A 25,025-nucleotide genomic window follows, 5' to 3' on the forward strand; every position below is an offset into this window, starting at 1 on the left:
CCTGGCTGCGAGCCAGTGGAGTTCAAACTGCATTGTGGGACATCTTCTGGAGGCCAAATAAAGTGATTAAAATCAAGCGTCATGTTTACACTGGCACTTTGTCGACAAAAATTTTGATCAAAAAGGCTTATGTCTCTCGTCAGGGTGGTTTTATTTTGTCACCAAAACAGGGCATTTTTGCTGCCAAAAGTTGCATCACAGTGTACACATTCACTGTTTTGTCGACAAAACTTTGTAGTGTAGACAAGGCTAAAGGGATATGTATTAGACAGTTCAGTGTGTATTAGACATATGCACTTTATTACAATTTATAATTATTATGTAATAAGAACAATAGGAATAATTACCATTACAATTATATTTTTTTATTGTTAAATAAGTTCCTAAACTTCAAAAAGTGAGAATCCAGGACCATCATCCTCCAAGATCCAGGATGGTGGCACCTGTCAAGAAACAGGAATTATTACATAGTAATGAATGGAAACCTCCTTCAAGAGTCCAGCAACCTATTGCCCAGGTACTGTGACTACAAGACTTACAGAGCTTTATTCCTTTCTGAAATGTAGTCAGGTTGAAATGGAAGAAATCTGCTTTTTAAAAGACTATTTTGGATTATTGGCAGGAGTGCATTTCAAAGTATTTGGCAATGGAGGCAATGAAACTGAGTCTTTTCCCATTTGAAGGATATAAGGCTTAATTCTGCTCTCAGTTATACTGGTGTAAATCCAGAGCAATTCAACGGACATAGTGAAGTTGCTCCAAGTTTGCACGGGCATAACTGAGAGCAGAATTCGGAGCACGGTGTTTTTCTTATTTAGGCAAAGTTACAATATAATTAGGGCCCTACCAAATTAACAGTCATGAAAAATGCATCACTGACCCAGAAATCTGGTCTCCCACCGTGAACTCTGGTCTTTTGTGTGATTTTACCCTATACGATACAGATTTCATGGGGGAGAGCAGTGTTTCTCAAATGGGGGTTCTGACCCAAAGGGAGTTGCAGGGGGGCTGCGGTATTGCCACCCTTACTTCTGCACTGCCTTCAGAGCGGGGTGGCTGGAGAGCATTGGCTGCTGACTGAGGGACCAGCTCTGCAGGCAGCAGTGCAGAAGTAAGGGTGGCAATAGCATCACATGCCATCCTTACTTCTGCGCTGCTGCTGGCGACGGCTCTGCCTTCAGAGCAGGGCTCTTGGCCAGCAGCTGCTACTCTCCAGCTGCCAAGCTCTGAAGTCAGTACTGCTGCCAGCAACAGTGCAGAAGTAAGGGTAGCATTACCGCAGGCTCCCCCCCCCACACACACAATAACCTTTGTGATCCCCCCACAACTCTTTTTTGGGTCAGGACCCCTACAATTACAACACTGTGATATTTCAGATTTAAATAGCTGAAATAATGAAATTTACAATTTTTTAAATCCTATGACTGAAATTGGTAGGGCCCTAAATATAATGTTAACATATTATGTAACTATATAATACATTATGTTACTTATTTAGGATCAGGTTAATATTCAGACAACCTGGCTAAATATTCTGGCTTGTCAGTTGAGGAACCCTCCTCTTCTGAGTACGCTAGAAAAAGTGACCAATTTCTAAGTACAGTACCTATCCTCTTCCTGGCACTTCTCTTGTGTACGTACTTGTGTTTTTCCACTACAAGGACAATCCATATTTTACCATTCCACAATTCCATAGAAGGGGAAGGCGTGCCACATTTTTCCAATAACGTTCAATACAAAGTCTAACTGTTAAAAATAAAAAAAGAAAATAATTTGGTCTGTTTAAAATGTAGCTCCTTTCCAGAGCATTAAGTAAGCCTGTCAAGGGATCTCTAGGAAGCTGGCTTTTTGTCATGAGATTAATCTTTTTAATAATGTATTCCTTAAACTGTCTAATTCCTGGACAAAAGCACTACATGTGCAAATATGTTTCGCTTTCCCTGCAGCCTCCCTATTAGCAAAACTATGATGGATCTAAACTGGAGTCATATGCCATTTATAGAGTAATTTATATTTGTTAAAAAATCTTTGAGCTATACAAATTGAAGATGTATATCCCCTTTCTCAATTTCTTTGTCCAAATCCCTCTCCCATCTTTTCATCTGGGTTGTTTTCTTATCAGCATCTTTTTCTATCAAAATTGTATATATCTTAGAAATTAAACCTTTTGTTCCACCTTGCTCCTGGGTAACTCCTGAAATGTAGTTAAAGGTGTAGATAGAGCTGCCTCATATCCAAGTTTCACAATAAAATGTGTCATAATAAGCCAGCCCAGGAATTCATTCAGGGCTTCAGAGCAATGTGAATAAAATGTATTACAGTGGCTCTAATGTGTCTAGTTTATAGGCAAAAAGAACTGTTGGCTGACTCACAATGAGGAGAGCCTCTGAATAAGGAGAGTTGAAGTAATGGGTAGACAGGAAAGGACTGCAGTAAGAAAAATGTGCTTCAAGAAGCCTCTAGATGAGGTGTGAAAAGGTTAGGGGAAGTTGTCCTAGTGTAGACAGCTAGTATTATCACCTAACTGAGAATGGGGAGTGGGAATGGAACTTGCCTTAAAAATGTGACTAGTGCAGAGGATAAAATCTAGCATCCAGCTTATCATGTCTTGGGTTAAGAATGATCATTCATTACCTTTGAAATTTCATCCTGTTATATGTATTTTCAGCATTGGCGCTCCAGATTTAAGATGGCAGAAAGGCCAGAAGCTGCCAGAGTACATGGACATTATGGTAATTACTATGATAAACTTGACAACTTGCAGAAGAGACTTTATGTACAAGATGACCTTTCTCACATCAACCAAAGAGTCGAGGAATATTATAAACAGAAAGGACAAGTTGCACCACCCCCACCTGAGTGGTAAGCCTTTTCCCTCAATTTAATTACTGAAGAATCACCAATATCTTGACTCCTCAATCTTTTTGATCATGTAGCAATGTTGAGCTGTAGAAGTAGTCACGCATTCTGTGTTGTTCCTTTCCTGCTCAGCTTTTGATGTAGTTCTTGTATTACATATGATTCAACAAGAAAAAATGAAATGCCCATTTCTATCTACTCAATTCAACCTAGAGATTCACTTCTGAATGTATTTTCATGACATTTGAAACTGTTCATTGTAGAAACTTGTCCAAGATCTCCGTGCAGCTCCCAGTCCAAATATTGTGGGAGAAATAAAACTACCCTTATCTGGACATGTGCTTTTTAATTGGTAAAGGCTGTTCTTCCCCTCTGTCCTGCCACCCCTACCTCAAATGCTCAGAAGGCTCTAAACCCAGCAGAACCAATGCAGTTCTCTTGCCTGGAGATTGGGGTTAGGGTAGGCCACAGAGAGATTTCCTTCTGCAGAGCTTATACTATAGCTTCCATGGAAAGGTTCCTTTCTCCTGCAAGTTTATAAACTTCACAGCCTTCCTCATTCAGGCCCCACAGTGGGAAGCGTTCTCCTATTTCTGAGGCTGCCTGTCCATTAGTCACAAATGGATGGGTTCAAGAAGCATTGCATAAGGTAGACCAGGTTAAGGATTCAGGGATGCCAGATTTAAATAGTGACTTGTTTTGGAGGCTTCAGTTAAGGTAGGCTGGGTCATAAGGTTTTGGTCAAGGAAGGCAGGGTTGGGGATATCTCAGTTAAGGATGACTGAATTTGGGATACCCGGTTTAAGGATGATTAAATTCAGGATGTTAAGGACAAAATAAGTTGAGCCTGGTTCTTTGAATGACAGTAGCATTCAGAAGGCATGATGCCAAATAACTGAGGACCAAGGAACCTACAAGTGACTGCTGATGGTTTTGCAACTAAAAAAGAAGAAGAAATTCTATGAAAACCCCCTGCTAATATAAAATGAGAGTGTTACAGGCACACAGAAGTCAGAAAATGAAACATTTTGGATTGAACATGGAACTTTTAACTCTTGGTTCTTGTGTGAATGTATTACAAACCAGTATTGTTTTTAATAACATGTTCATATACTATTTCTCAAACTTCAGAAGATTGGTATAATTGATGGAGGGGGGAGGGCAAGGGACAGCGGTCAAGTGAATATATGGTTACTCAATGGTACATTCTTTATACATTTAGCACAGTATAGGTAGAATTCAGGAAGTAACTTCTGGTAAACAAATACATTTCTGGGTGTGTGTATATATAGGGAGCTTCCATGTTCATATAATTTGCTGAAAGTTGTAAACAAAAATACCATAGTTGAATGTCATTGTGTTCTGTCAGGCCCGCAGAGTATCTTCAAAGACAGCTCGAAGCCCAGCAGTACAAGATGAAAGTGGAAAAGCAGTTGGTAAATATAAACTGAATTATAGAATACAATCACTAAAGTGGAAATGAGTGACAGTCCAGAAAATGAACCTGGTCTTTCTCACATCAAAATATAGTGCTGACAAATAGGGAACTCTGCTGTAATGTTTTAATTGATGTACTCCGCAATTTTCTTCTCAAGGTTTTACTTTTTATTGTAAGAAAAACCTCCTAATGCGAAATACCATTGTAACTATTTCTTCCAGAATTATGTACTGTACTTATGTCACTTTTGACTGCAGTGTGTGTGTGGGGGGAAGTCAGAAGAGAAAATCTCTAAATGGAAATTCCTTTGCTCTGGAAATGATCTTCTGCATATCAACAGGGACTGCGACCATCCTCTGCTGACCCACATCATAACCAGATCAAGAAGCAGGAAGTGATGGAAGAGCAGCTCAAAGACCATCAGAGGGATCTGGCTAGAAGGAATGAAATGAAAGAAGAGGTATAAGACATGTTCATCTTAGTTGGCCAGAGCCATTTTATTTTACTAATTGGCAAGTATACATTCCATTTGTCAAAAACGATACTCTTTCTCCTGTCCACAAGTACAGTATTAGGTGGATTCATATGTGGGTTGTATAGCACTGCCACCACCTGGTAAGGTCCTGGTACAAGAAGCTGATTTGAGTAACAATAAGAAAGAGCACAGTCCTGATTTTGATCTCACTTCCTTTGAAGTCAGTAGAATTACATTGTTGTAAAAACAGCGTGAGAGGAGAATGAGTCCCCATGTGCACAAACCAAAAGATGTATTATTCTCTTAGTTTTTGTTCCCAGTTTCACACTTCACTACCACATTTAGAGGTGCTACTTACGCGATGTATTGTTATCAATGGAGGTTACTTATATTTTTTATATAAACTGTACTTGATTCTATGATGCTTTTGTATGATTGATAAAATAGTAATAATATTTATTTCTCATATGGATACACAAAAATTACATGCTAATGTATTTAGTTAATAATAAACTGATTTATTAAAATAAATGTAACTACAATAAAATATTATTAAGGTAGAATCAATGTTACTATGTATAGTTACACAGATAATTTGGATGTCCATGTATTATTTTTTCTTAACCAGTGTTGTTTCTAAGGGAAACTGCATGCACGATATTCTAAACTTGGTGCTGTTTAACAGGAATACCTGAAACAATTACAGAAAATTCGGCAACAGTACCACAGTGATGTAAAAGAACTTAGATTCAAAGCAGGAGCACTGCAGGTAACAGCTCCCCCCTGCACAGTTCCAGAAGTGTTCATTTAAAGCCAATATCCAATTTACCCAGTAACTGAAACAAGCATTTTGTAAATATATCCTTTAGGAGAAACCGCAAATAAAAGACAAAACCTATCTTGTGAAACAAGGGAATGCTGGGTGCCAGCCCAATCCAAAAGATACTCCTGGAAGAAGAGAAGAACCAGTCCAGGTACCAACACTGTATAATAGAGTTTGAACACATTACCACAAACTAACTAAAGTACAATTAAGTTAATGTGATCCTACATACCTCTAGTCTATTTCTCTGAGAACTCTGAGAAGTAATAGTCAAGGAAATAAGGAACACATTAAAAATAACTTACATCTGATAGAGTCACTTTTTACTGCATGTGAGATTTTTATTTCCCTATGTTTATTTTATGTCTAAGCCTGAGAATTTTCTCTCTTTTGGTCCTGGTTTGTTCAGGTCAATGTTGTTTCTCCCCAGCTTTTACTGTAGTGTACTTTTGCTTTATTTAAAGAAATCTGTTCCTTTTTTCATGCTTTAAAAGTGGCATGCAGTGGAATCCACTCACAGGGGCAGATCTTCATGGGTGTGGATGACTCCGTGCAGAGCTAGCAGGTTCAGTTTTGCTGTGAAGGAGCAACACTTGCAGAGGCTGTACAGGGAGTGAGTTAGAGCCAAATTCCATTGGGACTTCTTGGCCAGGAAGAGACGTAGGGCCAGAGGATCCCCTGTAGCATAGATCCTCCACTTCTTCCTCACCAAGGGCTGGCAAACCCTTGATACAGAAAGACCTAGACAAATTGGAGGATTGGGCCAAAAGAAATCTGATGAGGTTCAATAAGGATAAGTGCAGGGTCCTGCACTTGGGACGGAAGAACCCAATGCACAGCTACAGACTAGGGACCGAATGGCTAGGCAGCCGTTCTGCGGAAAAGGACCTAGGGGTGACAGTGGACGAGAAGCTGGATATGAGTCAACAGTGTGCCCTTGTTGCCAAGAAGGCCAATGGCATTTTGGGCTGTATAAGTAGGGGCATAGCGAGCAGATCGAGGGACGTGATCATTCCCCTCTATTCGACATTGGTGAGGCCTCATCTGGAGTACTGTGTCCAGTTTTGGGCCCCACACTTCAAGAAGGATGTGGATAAATTGGAGAGAGTCCAGCGAAGGGCAACAAAAATGATTAGGGGACTGGAACACATGAGTTATGAGGAGAGGCTGAGGGAGCTGGGATTGTTTAGCCTGCAGAAGAGAAGAATGAGGGGGGATTTGATAGCTGCTTTCAACTACCTGAGAGGTGGTTCCAGAGAGGATGGTTCTAGACTATTCTCAGTGGTAGAAGAGGACAGGACAAGGAGTAATGATCTCAAGTTGCAGTGGGGGAGGTTTAGGTTGGATATTAGGAAAAACTTTTTCACTAGGAGGGTGGTGAAACACCGGAATGCGTTACCTAGGGAGGTGGTAGAATCTCCTTCCTTAGAAGTTTTTAAGGTCAGGCTTGACAAAGCCCTGGCTGGGATGATTTAATTGGGGATTGGTCCTGCTTTGAGCAGGGGTTTGGACTAGATGACCTCCTGAGGTCCCTTCCAACCCTGATATTCTATGATTCTATGATCTGTGGGCTAAGCACCTGCTTGACTTCCTCCATGTATTTGAGAGAGTTTTCTTCTGCTTCACGTGTTAACTAAAGTCTGAAAATTGTTTGGATATTTTATTAGGGAGATGGCGATGCACCTGATCCCTTAAGATATGCTATTTTTTTTGTTTATTTGACAAGTAGCTAATACAGAGCTATGTTGTGGCATTGGATGTAGGAAAATGAAGTGGTATAATTAAATAACATTTTGAGTGCCATCATGAGACAAGATACTATGGAGGCAATTAGTCTTTCCACAGTTAAGTTTGTAACCAGATTACAATTCTAAACTTGATTTTTCACTGCCTCTCAAACTAGAACTAGATGAATCTGAAACTTCTTATACTGGTCCTGTGTCAGAGCAGGGGTTTGGTTTGTTGGGGGAATCTGACAAAGTATTCTTTAAATATGGGAGTTTGAAAAATCAGAGGTTTGCACTTTTTGAAAAATTTCCTAACTCTTTTTTTATGCCAAATCAGATAACTTTGGCAATTATTTGCTATTCCATTCCAATTAGCAGTGAAGCAATTAGGAGAATATTTATGAAGAGCAATTAATAAATGTACACCATAAACCATACACTTTATGCATAGTCTATACATACTCTGGTTCTGAGGAGTGGATGTATAATTGTACTTTTTGAACTTTATGAGCATTTTATTTTTTTCTTCAAGGATATTGAAGAAAACTTGAAACATATCAGACTACAGAACTGGCAAGAGAGAAGAGTCCTGGAAAAGAAACATAAAACAAAGGTAACAGAGATCATTGCCCTATTTTCTTCTCCTTTATAGCTTTCCTCTGTTTGTCTCAGATGGTCCCACTATACCACGATAGCTCTAGAAAGCAGGTTGCGTACAAGTCAACATCAGTGCTACTCTATGGATTGCTGGTAAGAATTTCTGTGGGAGCAAAGGGTCATCAAGGAAAATAGCATGGTAACACAGCCCTGCCCTCAACTGGATAGTGACTCCCATTAGATACTCTAGAGACCAGCAGGATAGTGAGTTTGTGTGTGTGTGTTTTTTGGAGGGAGGTGACGGGGTGAGAGAATCTGGATTTGTGCAGGAAATGGCCCACCTTGATTATCATGCACATTGTGTAGAGAGTTGTCACTTTGGATGGGCTATTACCAGCAGGAGAGTGAGTTTGTGTGTGGGGGGTGGAGGGTCAGAAAACCTGGATTTGTGCTGGAAATGGCCCAACTTGATGATCACTTTAGATAAGCTATTACCAGCAGGACAGTGGGGTGGGAGGAGGTATTGTTTCATGATCTCTGTGTGTATATAAAGTCTGCTGCATTTTCCACGGTATGCATCCGATGAAGTGAGCTGTAGCTCACAAAAGCTCATGCTCAAATAAATTGGTTAGTCTCTAAGGTGCCACAAGTACTTCTTTTCTTTTTGCGAATACAGACTAACACGGCTGTTACTCTGAAATCTAGAGACAAGATGGGTGAAGTACCATGAGCTCCAGTACGAAACTGCAGAAAAACCTGAGTGTCTCTGGATTAAGTTTAGAAGTGTGAGCAACAAGAGTGATGTAGTGGTGGGAGTCTGCTATAGACCACCGGACCAGGGGGAAGAGGTGGATGAGGCTTTCTTCCGGCAGCTCGCAGAAGCTACTAGATCGCACGCCCTGGTTCTCATGGGTGACTTTAATTTTCCTGATATCTGCTGGGAGAGCAATACAGCGGTGCATAGACAATCCAGGAAGTTTTTGGAAAGCGTAGGGGACAATTTCCTGGTGCAAGCGCTAGACGAGCCAACTGGGGGGGGGAGCTTTTCTTGACCTGCTGCTCACAAACAGGGAAGAATTAGTGGGGGAAGCAAAAGTGGATGGGAATCTGGGAGGCAGTGACCATGAGTTGGTTGAGTTCAGGATCCTGACACAGGGAAGAAAGGTAAGCAGCAGGATACGGACCCTGGACTTCAGGAAAGCAGACTTCGACTCCCTCATGGAACGGATGGGTAGGATCCCCTGGGGGACTAACATGAAGGGGAAAGGAGTCCAGGAGAGCTGGCTGTATTTCAAGGAATCCCTGTTGAGGTTACAGGGACAAACCATCCCAATGAGTCGAAAGAATAGTAAATATGGCAGGCGACCAGCTTGGCTTAACGGTGAAATCCTAGTGGACCTTAAACATAAAAAAGAAGCTTACAAGAAGTGGAAGGTTGGACATATGACCAGGGAAGAGTATAAAAATATTGCTCGGGCATGTAGGAATGAAATCAGGAGGGCCAAATCGCACCTGGAGCTGCAGCTAGCAAGAGATGTCAAGAGTAACAAGAAGGGTTTCTTCAGCTTTGTTGGCAACAAGAAGAAAGCGAAGGGAAGTGTGGGCCCCTTACTGAATGAAGGAGGCAACCTAGTGACAGAGGATGTGGAAAAAGCTAATGTACTCAATGCTTTTTTTGCCTCTGTCTTCACTAACAAGGACAGCTCCCAGACTGCTGCGCTGGGCATCACAAAATGGGGAGTAGATGGCCAGCCCTCTGTGGAGAAAGAGGTGATTAGGGACTATTTAGAAAAGCTGGACATGCACAAGTCCACGGGGCCGGACGAGTTGCATCCAAGAGTGCTGAAGGAATTGGTGGCTGTGATTGCAGAGCCATTGGCCATTATCTTTGAAAACTCGTGGCGAACGGGGGAAGTCCCAGATGACTGGAAAAAGGCTAATGTAGTGCCAATCTTTAAAAAAGGGAAGAAGGAGGATCCTGGGAACTACAGGCCAGTCAGCCTCACCTCAGTTCCTGGAAAAATCATGGAGCAGGTCCTCAAAGAATCAATCCTGAAACACTTACATGAGAGGAAAGTGATCAGGAACAGTCAGCGTAGATTCACCAAGGGAAGGTCATGCCTGACTAATCTAATCGCCTTCTATGATGAGATTACTGGTTCTGTGGATGAAGGGAAAGCAGTGGATGTATTGTTTCTTGACTTTAGCAAAGCTTTTGACACGGTCTCCCACAGTATTCTTGTCAGCAAGTTAAAGAAGTATGGGCTGGATGAATGCACTATAAGGTGGGTAGAAAGTTGGCTAGATTGTCGGGCTCAACGGGTAGTGATCAATGGCTCCATGTCTAGTTGGCAGCCGGTGTCAAGTGGAGTGCCCCAGGGGTCGGTCCTGGGGCTGGTTTTGTTCAATATCTTCATAAATGATCTGGAGGATGGTGTGGATTGCACTCTCAGCAAATTTGCGGATGATACTAAACTGGGAGGAGTGGTAGATACGCTGGAGGGCAGGGATAGGATACAGAGGGACCTAGACAAATTGGAGGATTGGGCCAAAAGAAATCTGATGAGGTTCAATAAGGATAAGTGCAGGGTCCTGCACTTAGGACGGAAGAACCCAATGCACAGCTACAGACTAGGGACCGAATGGCTAGGCAGCAGTTCTGTAGAAAAGGACCTGGGGTGACAGTGGACGAGAAGCTGGATATGAGTCAGCAGTGTGCCCTTGTTGCCAAGAAGGCCAATGGCATTTTGGGATGTATAAGTAGGGGCATAGCGAGCAGATCGAGGGACGTGATCGTTCCCCTCTATTCGACATTGGTGAGGCCTCATCTGGAGTACTGTGTCCAGTTTTGGGCCCCACACTACAAGAAGGATGTGGATAAATTGGAGAGAGTCCAGCGAAGGGCAACAAAAATGATTAGGGGTCTGGAACACATGACTTATGAGGAGAGGCTGAGGGAACTGGGATTGTTTAGTCTGCAGAAGAGAAGAATGAGGGGGGATTTGATAGCTGCTTTCAACTACCTGAGAGGTGGTTCCAGAGAGGATGGTTCTAGACTATTCTCAGTGGTAGAAGAGGACAGGACAAGGAGTAATGGTCTCAAGTTGCAGAGGGGGAGGTTTAGGTTGGATATTAGGAAAAACTTTTTCACTAGGAGGGTGGTGAAACACTGGAATGCGTTACCTTGTATCTTTTAGGTGTTACTGTATCTCTCTACTGTTGTTTGAATAATAGAAGCAGATGCAAATGTTAAATTAAAATTTACATGAGATATCAGGAAACTTTTCTAACAATAATATCAATTAGGCATTGGAATAAGGCTTCTAAGGGAAGTTATTGCAGACCAGGCACTGCAAGTATTCAAAATTTGGATTGGACTGGATTCTTGAGAACCTACAATAGAGACCAATCTTGTGCATGGCAAAGGGGGCACTAGACGGTTATTTAATAGGGCTTTTTTTAAATTCTCTGACATTGCCGTCTTGTCTAGTCTTGTCATACAATCATTTGCCATCTTGTCATAACAATAATTATCATATAATAACTATCTAAAAGATTGCTATCCCTCTTATGTTTATAGAGACATTGTAAATTTCAGTAAGTGTTTTAAAAATAGTTTTAAGTACTACTACTTCCCTGAAACCACCTGCAAATCTTTGTTGCTACATTTTTCAATTTTGAAAACTTTTTTCCCCCTTCCCTGTTGCTGTGTGAAAGACACAAACATGGGAAACTAACCATACTGAAACTGACTATACAGAAATTGCTGTCAAATAAACAAAGTGAACAAACAAAAAAATATTTTTTTTCTAATCTTTTCAGGCGTAATAACAATAGATAAACAGTTTTCATAGAAAAGTAATTTTTGAGTTGGTAGTGCCCCTTTTAAGCTGCATAGATTTTAATGAGCTACTTTAATGAAGTATGTGAACTTCTTTTTTGTAGGGAGGAGTAAAATTTGAAATTAATTTAGATGCATGTGTTCCTGAGGAAGATACTGTTCAAGAAGAGGTATGTTGTAGCTCTGTTAAAATCACATTTGCTTTAGTAGTCTGAAGATATGATAGCAGCTCCATCATTTAAGTTGTAACTAGGTTTCCATTATAATCCTCCTCCTCCTCCCTTTGTTATAAAGAAAACATTCCACTTGATATTGCACATGTATGATCATCTGCCAGAGGAAGATTTTTGGAGGGGGAAATTTGATGGTGATTGGATAAAGCATTAATCAGAAATAGGGCTGTCAAGTGAGTAAAAAAATTAATCGCGATGAATCGTGCAATTAAAAAGATGAATCACGCGATTAAAAAGATGAATCGTGATGAGTCGCACTGTTAAAAAATAGAATAGTATTTAAATATTTGTGGATGTTTTCTACATTTTAAAACATATTGATTTCAATTACCACACAGAATACAAAGTGTACAGTGCTCACATTATTTTATTATTTTTATTACAAATATTTGCACAGTAAAAAACAAAAGAAATAGTATTGTTCAGTTCACCTAATACAAATAATGTAGTGCAATCTCTTTATCATGAAAGTTGAACTTACAAATGTAGAATTATATACAAAAAATAACTGCACTCAAAAATAAAATAAAGTAAAATTTTAGAACCTACAAGTCCACTCAGTCCTACTTCTTGTTCAGCCAATCGCTCAGACAAACACATTTGTTTACATTTATAGGAAATAAATGCTGCCTGCTTCTTGTTTACAATGTCACCGGAAAGTGACAACAGGTGTTTGCATGGCACTGTTGTAGCCAGTGTTGCAAGATATTTACATGCCTGATGCACTAAAGATTCATATGTCCCTTCTTGCTTCAACCACCTTTCCAGAGGATGTGTCTATGCCGATGACGGGTTCTGCTCGATAACAATCCAAAGCAGTGCGGACCGATGCATATTCGTTTTCATCATCTGGAGTCAGATGCCACCAGCAGAAGGTTGATTTTCTTTTTTGGTGGTTCAGTTCTGTAGTTTCCGCATTGGAGTGTTGCACTTTTAAGACTTCTGAAAGCATGCTTCACACCTCATCCCTCTCAGATTTTGGAAGGCACTTCAGATTCTTAAACCTTGTGTTGAGTGCTGAAGCTATCTTTAGAAATTTCACATAGGTACCTTCTTTGCGTTTTGTCAAATCTGCAGTTGAAGTGCCTGTGCTGGGTCATCATCCGAGGTTGCTATAACATGAAGTATATGGCAGAATGCGTGTAAAACAGAGCAGGAGACATACAATTCTCCCCCAAGGAGTTCAGTCACGAATTTAATTAACACATTTTTATTTTAATGAGCGTCATCAGCATGGAAGCATGTCCTCTGGAATGGTGGCCGAAGCATGAAGGGGCATACGAATGTTTAGCATATCTGGCACGTAAATACCTTGCAATGCCGGCTACAAAAGTGCCATGCAAATGCCTGTTCTCACTTTCAGGTGACGTTGTAAATAAGAAGCAGGCAGGATTTTGTCCCGTAAATGTAAACAAACTTGTTTGTCTTAGCGATTGGCTGAACAAGAAGTAAGACTGAGTGGTCTTGTAGGCTCTAAAGTTTTACATAGTTTTGCTTTCTGACTGCAGTTATGTAACCAAAAAACCCCCCACATTTGTAGGTTGCACTTTCACAATAAAGATATTGCACTTCAGTACTTGTATGAAGTGAATTGAAAAATATTATTTCTTTATCATTTTTACAGTGCAAATATTTGTAATAAAAATAATATAAAGAGAGCTCTGTACATTTTGTATTCTGTGTTGTAACTGAAATCAATATATACCGGACCCTCGCTAGAGCGCGCATCTACATAGTGCAAATTCGCATAGAACGCGGTCTTGGCCATGGATCCCAAATTTAATTACTTTAATTGCAATTCATTTTAACTCGGTCCCCGTGTTAACACGGTACCATGCATGGATCCCAAATCCCGCATTCTAGCGAGCATCCAGTGTATTTGAAAATGTAGAAAGACATCCAAAAATATTTAATAAATTTTAGTTGGTAGTCTATTGTTTAACTGTGCAATTAATTGCGATTAATTTTTTTAATCGCTATTAATTTTTTGAGTTAATCACGTGAGTTAACTGCGATTAATCAACAGCCCTAATCAGAAACAAAAGGACGAAAGCTCAGAGTAATTTTACTTTTGTAAAAGTTTTTTTGGGGAATATCATATCTCAAAAGTGATTTAGTTTGCAAACTCCAAATTTGCCTTATAAATTACTTTAATAAGGTGCCTTTGAGTATTTCTGGAACATGTCAATGGCTGCTTTTGGAGCTACTAGCTACTGTTGTTTTGAGTTGGTGGTTGTTCCATAGAATTCAAAAGTTCGTAGCATTTCTGGACCCTTACAAGGAGAGGCTGAGGAAACTGGACTTATTTAGTCTGCAGAAGAGAAGAGTGAGGGGGAATTTAATAGCAGCCTTCAACTACCTGAAGGGGGGTGTCATGGAGTATGGGGGAGTCCAGGCCCTGCACCTCTCTTCCTGGGATTCACTGAGACTCTCAGCCAGCCAGTAAAACAGAAGGTTTATTGGACAACAGGGACACAGTCTCAAACAGAGCTTGTGGGTACAACCAGGACCCCTCAGTCAAGTCCTTCTGGGGGACCAGGGAGCTTAGACCCCAGCCCTGGGGTTCCCTGTGTTCCACCACCCAGCACCAAACTGAAACTAAACCCCCCCTTAGCAGGCTCCCTCCTGCAGCCTCTGTTCACATTCCTGGGTAGAGGTGTTACCTCCCGCTCTGGCTCAGGTTACAGGCTCTTGGGTCTCCCATTGAAACTCCCCTGCCACATTTCCAGGTCAACACTCCCCCCTCCCTGCTGCGTCACAGGGGGTTCCAAAGAGGATGGAGGTAGGCTGTTCTCAGTGGTGGCAGATGACAGAACTAGGAGCAAGTTGCAGTGGGGGAGGTCTAGGTTGGATATTAGGAAAAACTATTTCACTAGGAGGGTGGTGAAACAATGGAATGGGTTACCGAGGGAGATGGTGGAATCTCCATCCTTAAAGGTTTTTAAGGCCTAGCTTGACAAAGCCCTGGCTGGGATGATTTAGTTGGAATTGGTCCTGCTTTGAGCAGGGGGTAGGACTACATGATCTCCTGAGGTCTCTTCCAACCCTAATCTTCTATGATTCTAAGCACAAAGCAGGAATAATACAACAGTGAATTAGACACTTTTGGAAGAAATTGAAATGACACTTTAGAATATATAGGGAGAGTGATATGGTTATGTGTTTTAAAAACCCTAACATCTGAAAGTAGAACGCATTTTCAAAATAACGCATATTATTTATTCGGCACCATTCTACCAGCTTGTCTTCCTACATGTTTGGAAAGCCTCTTGCAAACCAGTGTTTTACAAATAATCATGTGTATTCTGAAACTCCTGCTGCATTATCACTTTTCATGTTGTGTCACTGTTTCAATCTACCTGTCCACCTGAAAACATTTGAAAAAAATCAATAAAAATGGGAATTAAGTGACTGCCCAATGTTTGTGTTCTGTTTCTTACTAAAATCTATTTTGTTTCAGGAACTAGATAAACTTAATGAGACGTTAACTTTTGAGGATGGTGAGAATCTTAAGGAGAAATGGATGAAGATCTATGAAGATTACACACAAAAATCTTTGGAAGAACTTTGCTCTCCAGAAGCAGGTATTACTTAGGGAAGCACAGGGCAAGTGAATATATTGACTTGGAAATTAATTAGTAGTTACACTCACTTAAATTCAGTCAGTGACTCCTATCATAACATCTGATAGATTCTTGTTTACAGGATTTGTTTCCAATATACAGGTATGTCAGGGGTAAGCATTAGAATCACAGTAAAATCTGTTTGAAGGGCATTGAAATATTTATTTGTTCTTTTCTTTCCCTTAGAGGCTGGCAATATAGATAATACCATGGAAATCAGAAAACAATGGCAAGTTAGAGTCCCAAAGACTCTCCTGGATTTTCTAGCTGAGGCAGATGTCACATCTGTCTGCCCTACAATGGCTGAAAGTGAACTTGGTATGAATTTGTTGTTTTTTACTGCGTGTAGACAAAGACCAACTTAATCCAGCCAGACCGGTTATAGACATTTAAACAGTGTTTTCATTTGGGAGTTTCACAGCAGAATATTCATGAGATCTGCTGTGCTGTTATTACCGGAGTTTGTCATGATAATTGAGGTTATCGCATATGTTCAACCAAAGGATGTAATAATAATTTTCCATTTGTTCTAACATGTGTAAAATGGGGATAATGCTACTTTCCACCTTTTGTAAAGTGCTTTGAGATCTACTGATGAAAAGCACTAAAAAGAGGTTGGTGTTATCATCATTAGTGCTTAACTAGTGCTTTATCATATGAGCTAGACTGTGGCTTGCCCTGCATGGGTGTACAGGCTGGGAAAAGGTGCAAGAAGCTATCTCCCACCTTGCAAATGTGCACAAGGGATAACCACAGTCTTGGGCCTTGTGTTCCTGGCACTCAGGGACCAGGGATGTCTATCAGCAACAGCACCCAAGAGTGGCGTGGGGATGGAGTCATGATCCTTCTCCTGTTTCTGCACAGATACACAGAAATATGCTGTCACATGGCAGAGTGCCTGTTGTACCCTTCCAAAGGGTGGTGGTGGTTGTGATCCATCTTTTCAGAGTAGGCTGCTCTGATACCAGTTCTCTGTGTGTGTCAACTCTGCCATGGGTGCCTGGACTCAGCAAGACTGTCTGCAGGGACTGCCACTGGGAAAGACAGAAGGTGGCCCTATGGCCTTAGTTTTCACAATGACCTCCAGAATTGCAAGCACAATTAAAAGCAGGTTTTTAGACAAGTGCAGTTGTGGATGCAATTTAATCATATTTAATTGTGGGTGAAAAACTGCACAGCTAATATTGACTGTTGGGCTGAGGCCCAACTAAAGCCTGGCCTAAATATTTTCCTGGGGGGCCCTCCATATCAGCACACTGAGGATTTTCCTCTTCCTTTAATATCCAAACTCCACATTGTAAAGAAACAATATTATAGCCACCATTCTCCCAGCAGAAGGGAATGTCATGGAACTGCCCTGAGAGCTTTGTTAATCCCTAGTTGTCCAGGGGCTTGCTATTTACTGTTGTAGAAAAGAATATCTGTGCCACTCTTAGATTAAACCTTTGTTCAGTGTATTATGCATGAGCTGTATTATTTAGGTCTAATTTTGACTGTAGGCTTGTTCTGGCAGTCTCCTCTGTGTGTACAGGGCCAAACTCCACTATGGCACTCAATAAATAACAACAGTGAGCTATGTCCTCCCCCCACCCGAAACACTCACAAGAGGGCAAAGATAGCAGTAGTCTCACTTAGGACTTGCAGACCTTCTGCCTTCTCTCCTCCAGCGGCAGGGATTAGTGACAGGGTAGATGGAGCTCAGGGATCTATAAGAGAAGCACAGCACCATCCTGTAGCTCCTTGTCTATCCCCAGGGAAGACCACCACCACTACACTATGTGCTGGCTTCACTTCCCCTCCACATGCAGGTTTCTTAATGGAGACCCTCCAAGGGATTTGTACACATGCCTACAACTGGCATGGAAAGGCTTCCATTAGCCCCAGGGATTGGAGCTAAACCATGTTTGCTCTTTTCCCCTTTACATGGGTTTAGGGACCACACCATCCCTTTTGTGTTTCATTCCACCTCAGGGACACCTCCTCTGCAGCTTTCTCAGCCTGTAATGGACTATAAGAAAGAAATCAGGAATTAGTCAATGGAGTTGCACCTGCTTACACAAGGTCTGAATTGTAGAAGGCTATTTTGCTTTAATGAAAATGTAATTATTCTTGCACAGATACTTTATAGTGAGGACAAAGTGTTTAATTCTATTATTTTTGAGTATTAGAAACAATAGTGTTATCTGATCATTAGAAACTTTGGTGGCAAATACTCCAGAAGTAGGCCTTCCTTGCAATACCAGTCAGATCAAATACTGCAGATAAAGCAGTCTGCTTGGAGAAGGAAAAATCCCACAAGGAAAGCAATTGGCTACTTAAGGAGCCAAAGAAATGAGAAACTCCACTATAAAAATGAAAATCTTTTAAGTTGGCAAGGGAACATTGCAGTAATGCCAAGTCACATTCACGTTTTATCACATGCAGCAACCTGATGCTCCTCCTGTTTCCTAGCTGGCCAGGTGGTTGTCGTACCTGAAGAAACCCCAGAAAACAGGAAACAGTGGAAACAAGAAGCACCTAGCACACTGCTGAGTATCTTAGCGAAAGCAGAACTATCTAATGACTCCTTTGGCTGGACTGAAGAGGAATCTGGTAGGATATTTGTTACTGTCAATTATAGGATAAGTCCTCTGAAGAATTTTACTCTGTATTTTGATAATGAAAATAGAAATGAGATATCTCAAGAGTGGAAAGAGACATAAGATGTCCAACATCTCCAGACAGTTTTTCTTTGATTATATTCTTATTGTAGCTGGTAGAGGACTTGTGAAACAAAAATCTTTTAACCACTTGGCAAACTATTAAGACTGAAGAGAAGGGTTCAATCATTTAGTAGATGATTAGTATTTTAGAGCTAGGGGGATCCAGATGGTGGTATGACTGCCACTGAACTTTTGCAGCTTACCAACTTCACAAAGCTAGCACATTTTTTCTGTCCCGCGTTATTTTGATATATTTATCAGTTTCACTTTGTCAGGGGACAAGAACTGGACTAGAATGGGAATTCAGACACTATTACTTTAGAGAGAGCCATCTCTGGCAATGAACATTTTTCAAAACACTTTCCCAAGACATAAGAAAATCTTCCATACATTACTAGCTGCATCCTGTTTTTGGATATATCGTCTACAAGATATAGCATGTGATGGCAAAAGCACAATCACTGACTTTACATGATCGAACATGGTACAATTCCACATATAAGACATCTGCATTGAGCCCTAATCAGTTAGGTTGCAGCATACTGTTAGGATGATGGTTTTTAAAAAGAAAAAACCGAACGCAAAGTTACAGTGCACGTTGCCAAAAAGTAAGTGTAAAACAATTTTCATCATGTAATTAGTGCAACTGGAAATTAGTATGTTTTGCATGCTCCAATGCAAATTAACTGAACATGGAATTAGATACAGGCCTTTAAAACCAGCTCAACTGCATGTGTCAAACACAAGCCTCCTAAATGGATTACAGGGAAAATTCTTTCATTTGAAGTTGCACAATCAACGCTCCCTAGCTAACTAACATGCATGTGCTTTCTTAGCACATCAGGCTATTTTAAAAACTACCCCATCCTGACCATATTATTCTCTCCCCATAGATATACTTCTTTTAAGAAATTTGAACCAAACTAAGACCTCACTACTGTTAGGATATAGGTATTCAGGCCTGTCTGTAAAGGCCTATACTCTAAGAATTTAGGTGTATTCTTATCACTTGGCTAGTTATAGAGGTATAAAAGAAAGAATCAAAATCTCTGTCTGCCGGTGTAAGGGCCTTCTCTTAGCCCTGGTCTACATTAGGACTTTAGGTCGAATTTAGCAGCGTTAAATCGATGTAAACCTGCACCCGTCCACACGATGAAGCCCTTTATTTCGACTTAAAGGGTTCTTAAAATCGATTTCCTTACTTCACCCCGACAAGTGGATTAGCGCTTAAATCGGCCTTGCCGGCTCGAATTTGGGGTACTGTGGACACAATTTGATGGTATTGGCCTCCGGGAGCTATCCCAGAGTGCTCCATTGTGACCACTCTGGACAGCACTCTCAATTCAGATGCACTGGCCAGGTAGACAGGAAAAGAACTGAGAACTTTTGAATCTCATTTCCTTTTTGGCCAGTGTGGCAAGCTGCAGGTGACCATGCAGAGCTCATCAGCAGAGGTGACCATGATGGAGTCCCAGAATCGCAAAAGAGCTCCAGCAGGGACTGAACGGGAGGTACGGGATCTGATCGCTGTATGGGGAGAGGAATCGGTGCTATCAGAACTCCTTTCCAGTTTTCAAAATGCCAAAACCTTTGTCAAAATCTCCCAGGGCATGAAGGACAGAGGCCATAACAGGGACCCGAAGCAATGCCGCGTGAAACTTAAGGAGCTGAGGCAAGCCTACCAGAAAACCAGAGAGGCGAACGGCCACTCCGGGTCAGAGCCCCAAACATGCCGCTTCTATGATGAGCTGCATGCCATTTTAGGGGGTTCAGCCACCACTACCCCAGCCGTGTTGTTCGACTCCTTCAATGGAGATGGAGGCAACACGGAAGCAGGTTTTGGGGACGAAGAAGATGATGATGAGGAGGAGGTTGTAGATAGCTCACAGCAAGCAAGCGGAGAAACCGGTTTTCCCAACAGCCAGGAACTGTTTCTCACCCTGGACCTGGAGCCAGTACCCCCCGAACCCACCCAAGGCTGCTTCCTGGACCCGGCAGGCGGAGAAGGGACCTCCGGTGAGTGTACCTTTTAAAATACTATACGTGGTTTAAAAGCAAGCATGTGAAAGGATTACTTTGCCCTGGCATTCGCGGCTCTCCTGGATGTACTCCCAAAGCCTGTACAAAAGGTTTCTGGGGAGGGCAGCCTTATTGCGTCCTTCATGGTAGGACACTTTACCACTCCACGATAGTAACACGTACTCGGGAATCATTGTACAACAAAGCATTGCAGTATATGTTTGCTGGTGTTCAAACAACATCCGTTCTTTATCTCTCTGTGTAATCCGCAGGAGAGTGAGATATCATTCATGGTCACCTGGTTGAAATAGGGTACTTTTCTTCAGGGGACACTCAGAGGAGCCCGTTCCTGCTGGGCTGTTTGCCTGTGGCTGCACAGAAATGTTCCCCGCTGTTAGCTACGGGGAGGGGGGAGGCTTGAGGGGGTAGCCACGCGGTGGGGGGAGGCAAAATGCGACCTTGTAACGAAAGCACATGTGCTATGTATGTAATGTTAACAGCAAGGTTTACCCTGAAAGAATGTAGCCACTGTTTTATAAAATGTGTCTTTTTAAATACCGCTGTCCCCCTTTTTTTTCTCCACCAGCTGCATGTGTTTCAATGATCACAGGATCTTCTCCTTCCCAGAGGCTAGTGAAGATTAGAAAGAAAAAAAAAAGGCACTTGTGACGAAATGTTCTCTGAGCTCTTGCTGTCCTCCCACACTGACAGAGCACAGATGAATGCGTGGAGGCAAATAATGTCAGAGTGCAGGAAAGCACAAAATGACCAGGAGGAGAGGTGGTGGGCTGAAGAGAGTAAGTGGCGGGCTGAAGAGAGGGCTGAAGCTCAAATGTGGCAGCAGCATGATGAGAGGAGGCAGGATTCAATGCTGAGGCTGCTGGAGGACCAAACCAGTATGCTCCAGTGTATGGTTGAGCTGCAGCAAAGGCAGCTGGAGCACAGACTGCCACTACAGCCCCTGTGTAACCAACCACCCTCCTCCCCAAGTTCCATAGCCTCCACACCCAGACGCCCAAGAACGCGGTGGGGGGGCCACCGGCCAACCAGCCACTCCGCCACAGAGGATTGCCCAAAAAAAAAGAAGGCTGGCATTCAATAAATTTTAAAGTTATAAACTTTTAAAGTGCTGTGTGGCATTTTCCTTCCCTCCTCCACCACCCCTCCTGGGCTACCTTGGTAGTCATCCCCGTTTGTGTGATGAATGAATAAAGAATGCATGAATGTGAAGCAACAATGACTTTATTGCCTCTGCAAGCAATGATTAAAGGGAGGAGGGGAGGGTGGTTAGCTTGCAGGGAAGTAGAGTGAACCAAGGGGCGGGGGGTTTCATCAAGGAGAAACAAACAGAACTTTCACACCGTAGCCTGGCCAGTCATGAAACTGGTTTTCAAAGCTTCTCTGATGCGTACCGCGCCCTCCTGTGCTCTTCTAACCGCCCTGGTGTCTGGCTGCGCGTAACCAGCAGCCAGGCGATTTGCCTCAACCTCCCACCCCGCCATAAACGTCTCCCCCTTATTCTCACAGATATTGTGGAGCACACAGCAAGCAGTAATAACAGTGGGAATATTGGTTTCGCTGAGGTCTAAGCGAGTCAGTAAACTGCGCCAGCGTGCCTTTAAACGTCCAAATGCACATTCTACCACCATTCTGCACTTGCTCAGCCTGTAGTTGAACAGCTCCTGACTACTGTCCAGGCTGCCTGTGTACGGCTTCATGAGCCATGGCATTAAGGGGTAGGCTGGGTCCCCAAGGATACATATAGGCATTTCAACATCCCCAACAGTTATTTTCTGGTCTGGGAATAAAGTCCCTTCCTGCAGCTTTTGAAACAGACCAGAGTTCCTGAAGATGCGAGCGTCATGTACCTTTCCCGGCCATCCCACGTTGATGTTGGTGAAACGTCCCTTGTGATCCACCAGAGCTTGCAGCACTATTGAAAAGTACCCCTTGCAGTTTATGTACTCGCCGGCTTGGTGCTCTGGTGCCAAGATAGGGATATGGGTTCCGTCTATGGCCCCACCACAGTTAGGGAATCCCATTGCAGCAAAGCCATCCACTATGACCTGCACAGTTCCCAGGGTCACTACCCTTGATATCAGCAGATCTTTGATTGCGTGGGCTACTTGCATCACAGCAGCCCCAACAGTAGATTTGCCCACTCCAAACTGATTCCCGACTGACCGGTAGCTGTCTGGCGTTGCAAGCTTCCACAGGGCTATCGCCACTCGCTTCTCAACTGTGAGGGCTGCTCTCATCTTGGTATTCATGCGCTTCAGGGCAGGGGAAAGCAAGTCACAAAGTTCCATGAAAGTGCCCTTACGCATGCGAAAGTTTCGCAGCCACTGGGAATCGTCCCAGACCTGCAACACTATGCGGTCCCACCAGTCTGTGCTTGTTTCCAGAGCCCGGAATCGGCGTTCCACAGCATGAACCTGCCCCATCAGCACCATGATGCATGCATTGGCAGGGCCCATGCTTTCAGAGAAATCTGTGTTCATGTCCTGATCAATGTGCTCCTAATTGCCAAAGTGAGCTGAGCGGCCTCCATGCTTGCCTTGGTATGGCGTCCGCACAGAAAAAAGGCGTGAAACGATTGTCTGCCGTTGCTCTGACGGAGGGAGGGGCTTCTGACGACACGGCTTACAGGGTTGGCTTCAGGGAGCTAAAATCAGCAAAGGGGGTGTCTTTACATCAAGGAGTATTTCAGGCAGGACTTCACGGAGGGTTCCAATAAGAAATGGTGCACCTAAGTTATTGTTCTTATTGGAACAAGGAGGTTAGTCTGGCCTCTGATTGATACATGGCTTGATTTACCTCGCTGCACCTTCTCTGTGAGTGACTGCAGTGTGACCTAGAGGAATGAGTCCCCTAGACGGGGGAGGGGAGGGGAAGCAAATGAGTACAAAACAAATCTGGTCTATTTTTTGTTTTGATCCACTCCATCTATCTTTTACATCCTTGGCTGGCAGCAGACGGTGCAGTAGGACTGCATGCCATCCACATCTCATGGCTGCTCGGCAGAAGATGGTGCAATACGACTGCTAGCCATCCTCATCTCTTGCCTGCCCGGCAGAAGATGGTACAATACGACTGCTAGCCAGCCTCATCTCTTGCCTGCCCGGCAGAAGATGGTACAGTACGACTGCTAGCAATCGTCTCGCCTGCCTGCTCAACATAAGACGGTTCAATAGGACTGACTGCAGGACTAAAGAGAATGACCTGCTCAAGTCACTCCAAATTTAGTCCCTGCGCCTGTCTGCCCAGACGCTCCCGGCCGACGTGGCCATGAGCACCTCAGACATGACGATGACGGCTACCAGTCGTATTGCACCATCTGCTGCCAGAAGGCAATGGGTTGCTGCTACTGTGTAGCAATGCAGTACCACGTCTGCCAGCACCCAGGAGACATAGGGTGACGGTTACCTGAGCGGGCTCCATGCTTGCCGTGGTATGGCATCTGCACAGGTAACTCAGGAAAAAAGGCGCGAAATGATTGTCTGCCCTTGCTTTCACGGAGGGAGGGAGGGAATGGGGGCCTGACGATATGTACCCAGAACCACCCGCGACAATGTTTTAGCCCCATCAGGCATTGGGATCTCAACCCAGAATTCCAATGGGTAGCGGAGACTGCGGGAACTGTGGGATAGCTACCCACAGTGCAACGCTCCGGAAGTCGACGCTTGCCTCGGTACTGTGGAAGCACTCCGTTGAGTTAATGCACTTAATGCACTTAGAGCATTTTCTGTGGGGACACACACACTCGAATATATAAAACCGATTTCTAAAAAACCGACTTATATAAATTCGACCTTATTCCGTAGTGTAGACATACCCTTACTGTGACAATCTGAGGCCCTGTGCTTAGGCTAAGGCCTTTGGCTAAGCAGCAGAGGCAGCCATAAGCTAGGAAGCGAACAGTCACATCCTCACATTCGAAACTAGTCACATTGAAATCAGGTGCTGTTGGGCTGTTAGGAATACAATCCTGTCCTGATAGTGCCTATCACCTCCAGAGAAAGGGAAGTGCCTAGAAAATGTAAAAGGAAACTTAGTTTGATAGCATCCTGTCTGGCAAGAAATCACTTATCAATAGCTGGGATGTGAAATCCTCACTTCTGTATTGTTTTGTCATTATAGTTCCCACTTTGCTATTGTTTGTCTGTATAATCTCTGTCTGGTACTGTGATTGTTTCTGTCTGCTGTATAATTAATTTTGCTGGGTGTAAGGCTAATTAAGGTGGTGGGATATAATTGAGTACATAATCATGTTACAATATGTTAGGATTGGTTAGTTAAATTTCAGGAACATGACTGGTTAAAGTATAGCAAAGCAGAACTCAAGTTTTACTATATAGTCTGCAATCAATCAGGAAGTAGGGGTGTGGGGGTGGGCATGCGGGTGGGGGAAATGGGAACAGGGAATGGGGGTGGGGAAATTGGAATCATGTTTGGCTAAGGGCAGGAATGGGAACAGGGACACAGGTGTAAGGCTCTGTGGTGTCAGAGCTGGGAAGGAGGATACTAAGGAAGGAAACTGGAATCATGCTTGCTGGAAGTTCACCCCAATAAACATCGAATTGTTTGCACCTTTGGACTTCGGGTATTGTTGCTCTCTGTTCATGCGAGAAGGACCAGGGAAGTGAGTGGGTGAAGGAATAAGCCCCCTAACAACTACCCATATTCAA

The 25,025-nt window shown here is 42.8% G+C and overlaps 2 protein-coding genes across 2 annotated transcripts in view; both read left to right on the forward strand.

The window, feature by feature from the left end:
- Window positions 1-25,025, forward strand: part of ATP7B (ATPase copper transporting beta) — a 143,724-nt gene that overhangs the window by 24,473 nt on the left and 94,226 nt on the right. Inside the window, exons 11-21 of the mRNA XM_073342979.1 lie at window positions 381-517; window positions 2,669-2,862; window positions 4,229-4,295; window positions 4,638-4,757; window positions 5,458-5,541; window positions 5,642-5,746; window positions 7,855-7,935; window positions 11,865-11,930; window positions 15,454-15,577; window positions 15,803-15,934; window positions 18,068-18,208. Of these exons, the coding sequence (XP_073199080.1) occupies window positions 381-517; window positions 2,669-2,862; window positions 4,229-4,295; window positions 4,638-4,757; window positions 5,458-5,541; window positions 5,642-5,746; window positions 7,855-7,935; window positions 11,865-11,930; window positions 15,454-15,577; window positions 15,803-15,934; window positions 18,068-18,208 (1,251 nt within the window). The remainder of the gene's footprint in view (window positions 1-380; window positions 518-2,668; window positions 2,863-4,228; window positions 4,296-4,637; window positions 4,758-5,457; window positions 5,542-5,641; window positions 5,747-7,854; window positions 7,936-11,864; window positions 11,931-15,453; window positions 15,578-15,802; window positions 15,935-18,067; window positions 18,209-25,025) is intronic.
- Window positions 19,752-21,501, forward strand: LOC140907179 (myb/SANT-like DNA-binding domain-containing protein 7). The gene is made up of 2 exons (XM_073332521.1): window positions 19,752-20,334; window positions 20,924-21,501. The coding sequence occupies exons 1-2, from the start codon at window positions 19,752-19,754 to the stop codon at window positions 21,004-21,006; spliced, it is 666 nt and encodes a 221-aa protein (XP_073188622.1). The 3' UTR covers window positions 21,007-21,501.

Source organism: Lepidochelys kempii, chromosome 1 (genome assembly GCF_965140265.1).
Source record: "Lepidochelys kempii isolate rLepKem1 chromosome 1, rLepKem1.hap2, whole genome shotgun sequence".
NCBI classification, from domain to species: domain Eukaryota; kingdom Metazoa; phylum Chordata; order Testudines; family Cheloniidae; genus Lepidochelys; species Lepidochelys kempii.

Excerpts from the sequence above, each read along its gene's own strand:
- LOC140907179 (XM_073332521.1), top strand. The coding sequence starts at position 19,752 with ATGCAGAGCTCATCAGCAGAGGTGACCATGATGGAGTCCCAGAATCGC. Across the intron at positions 20,335-20,923 it reads AGGCGGAGAAGGGACCTCCG|CTGCATGTGTTTCAATGATC; the intron begins GTGAGTGTACCT and ends TTTCTCCACCAG.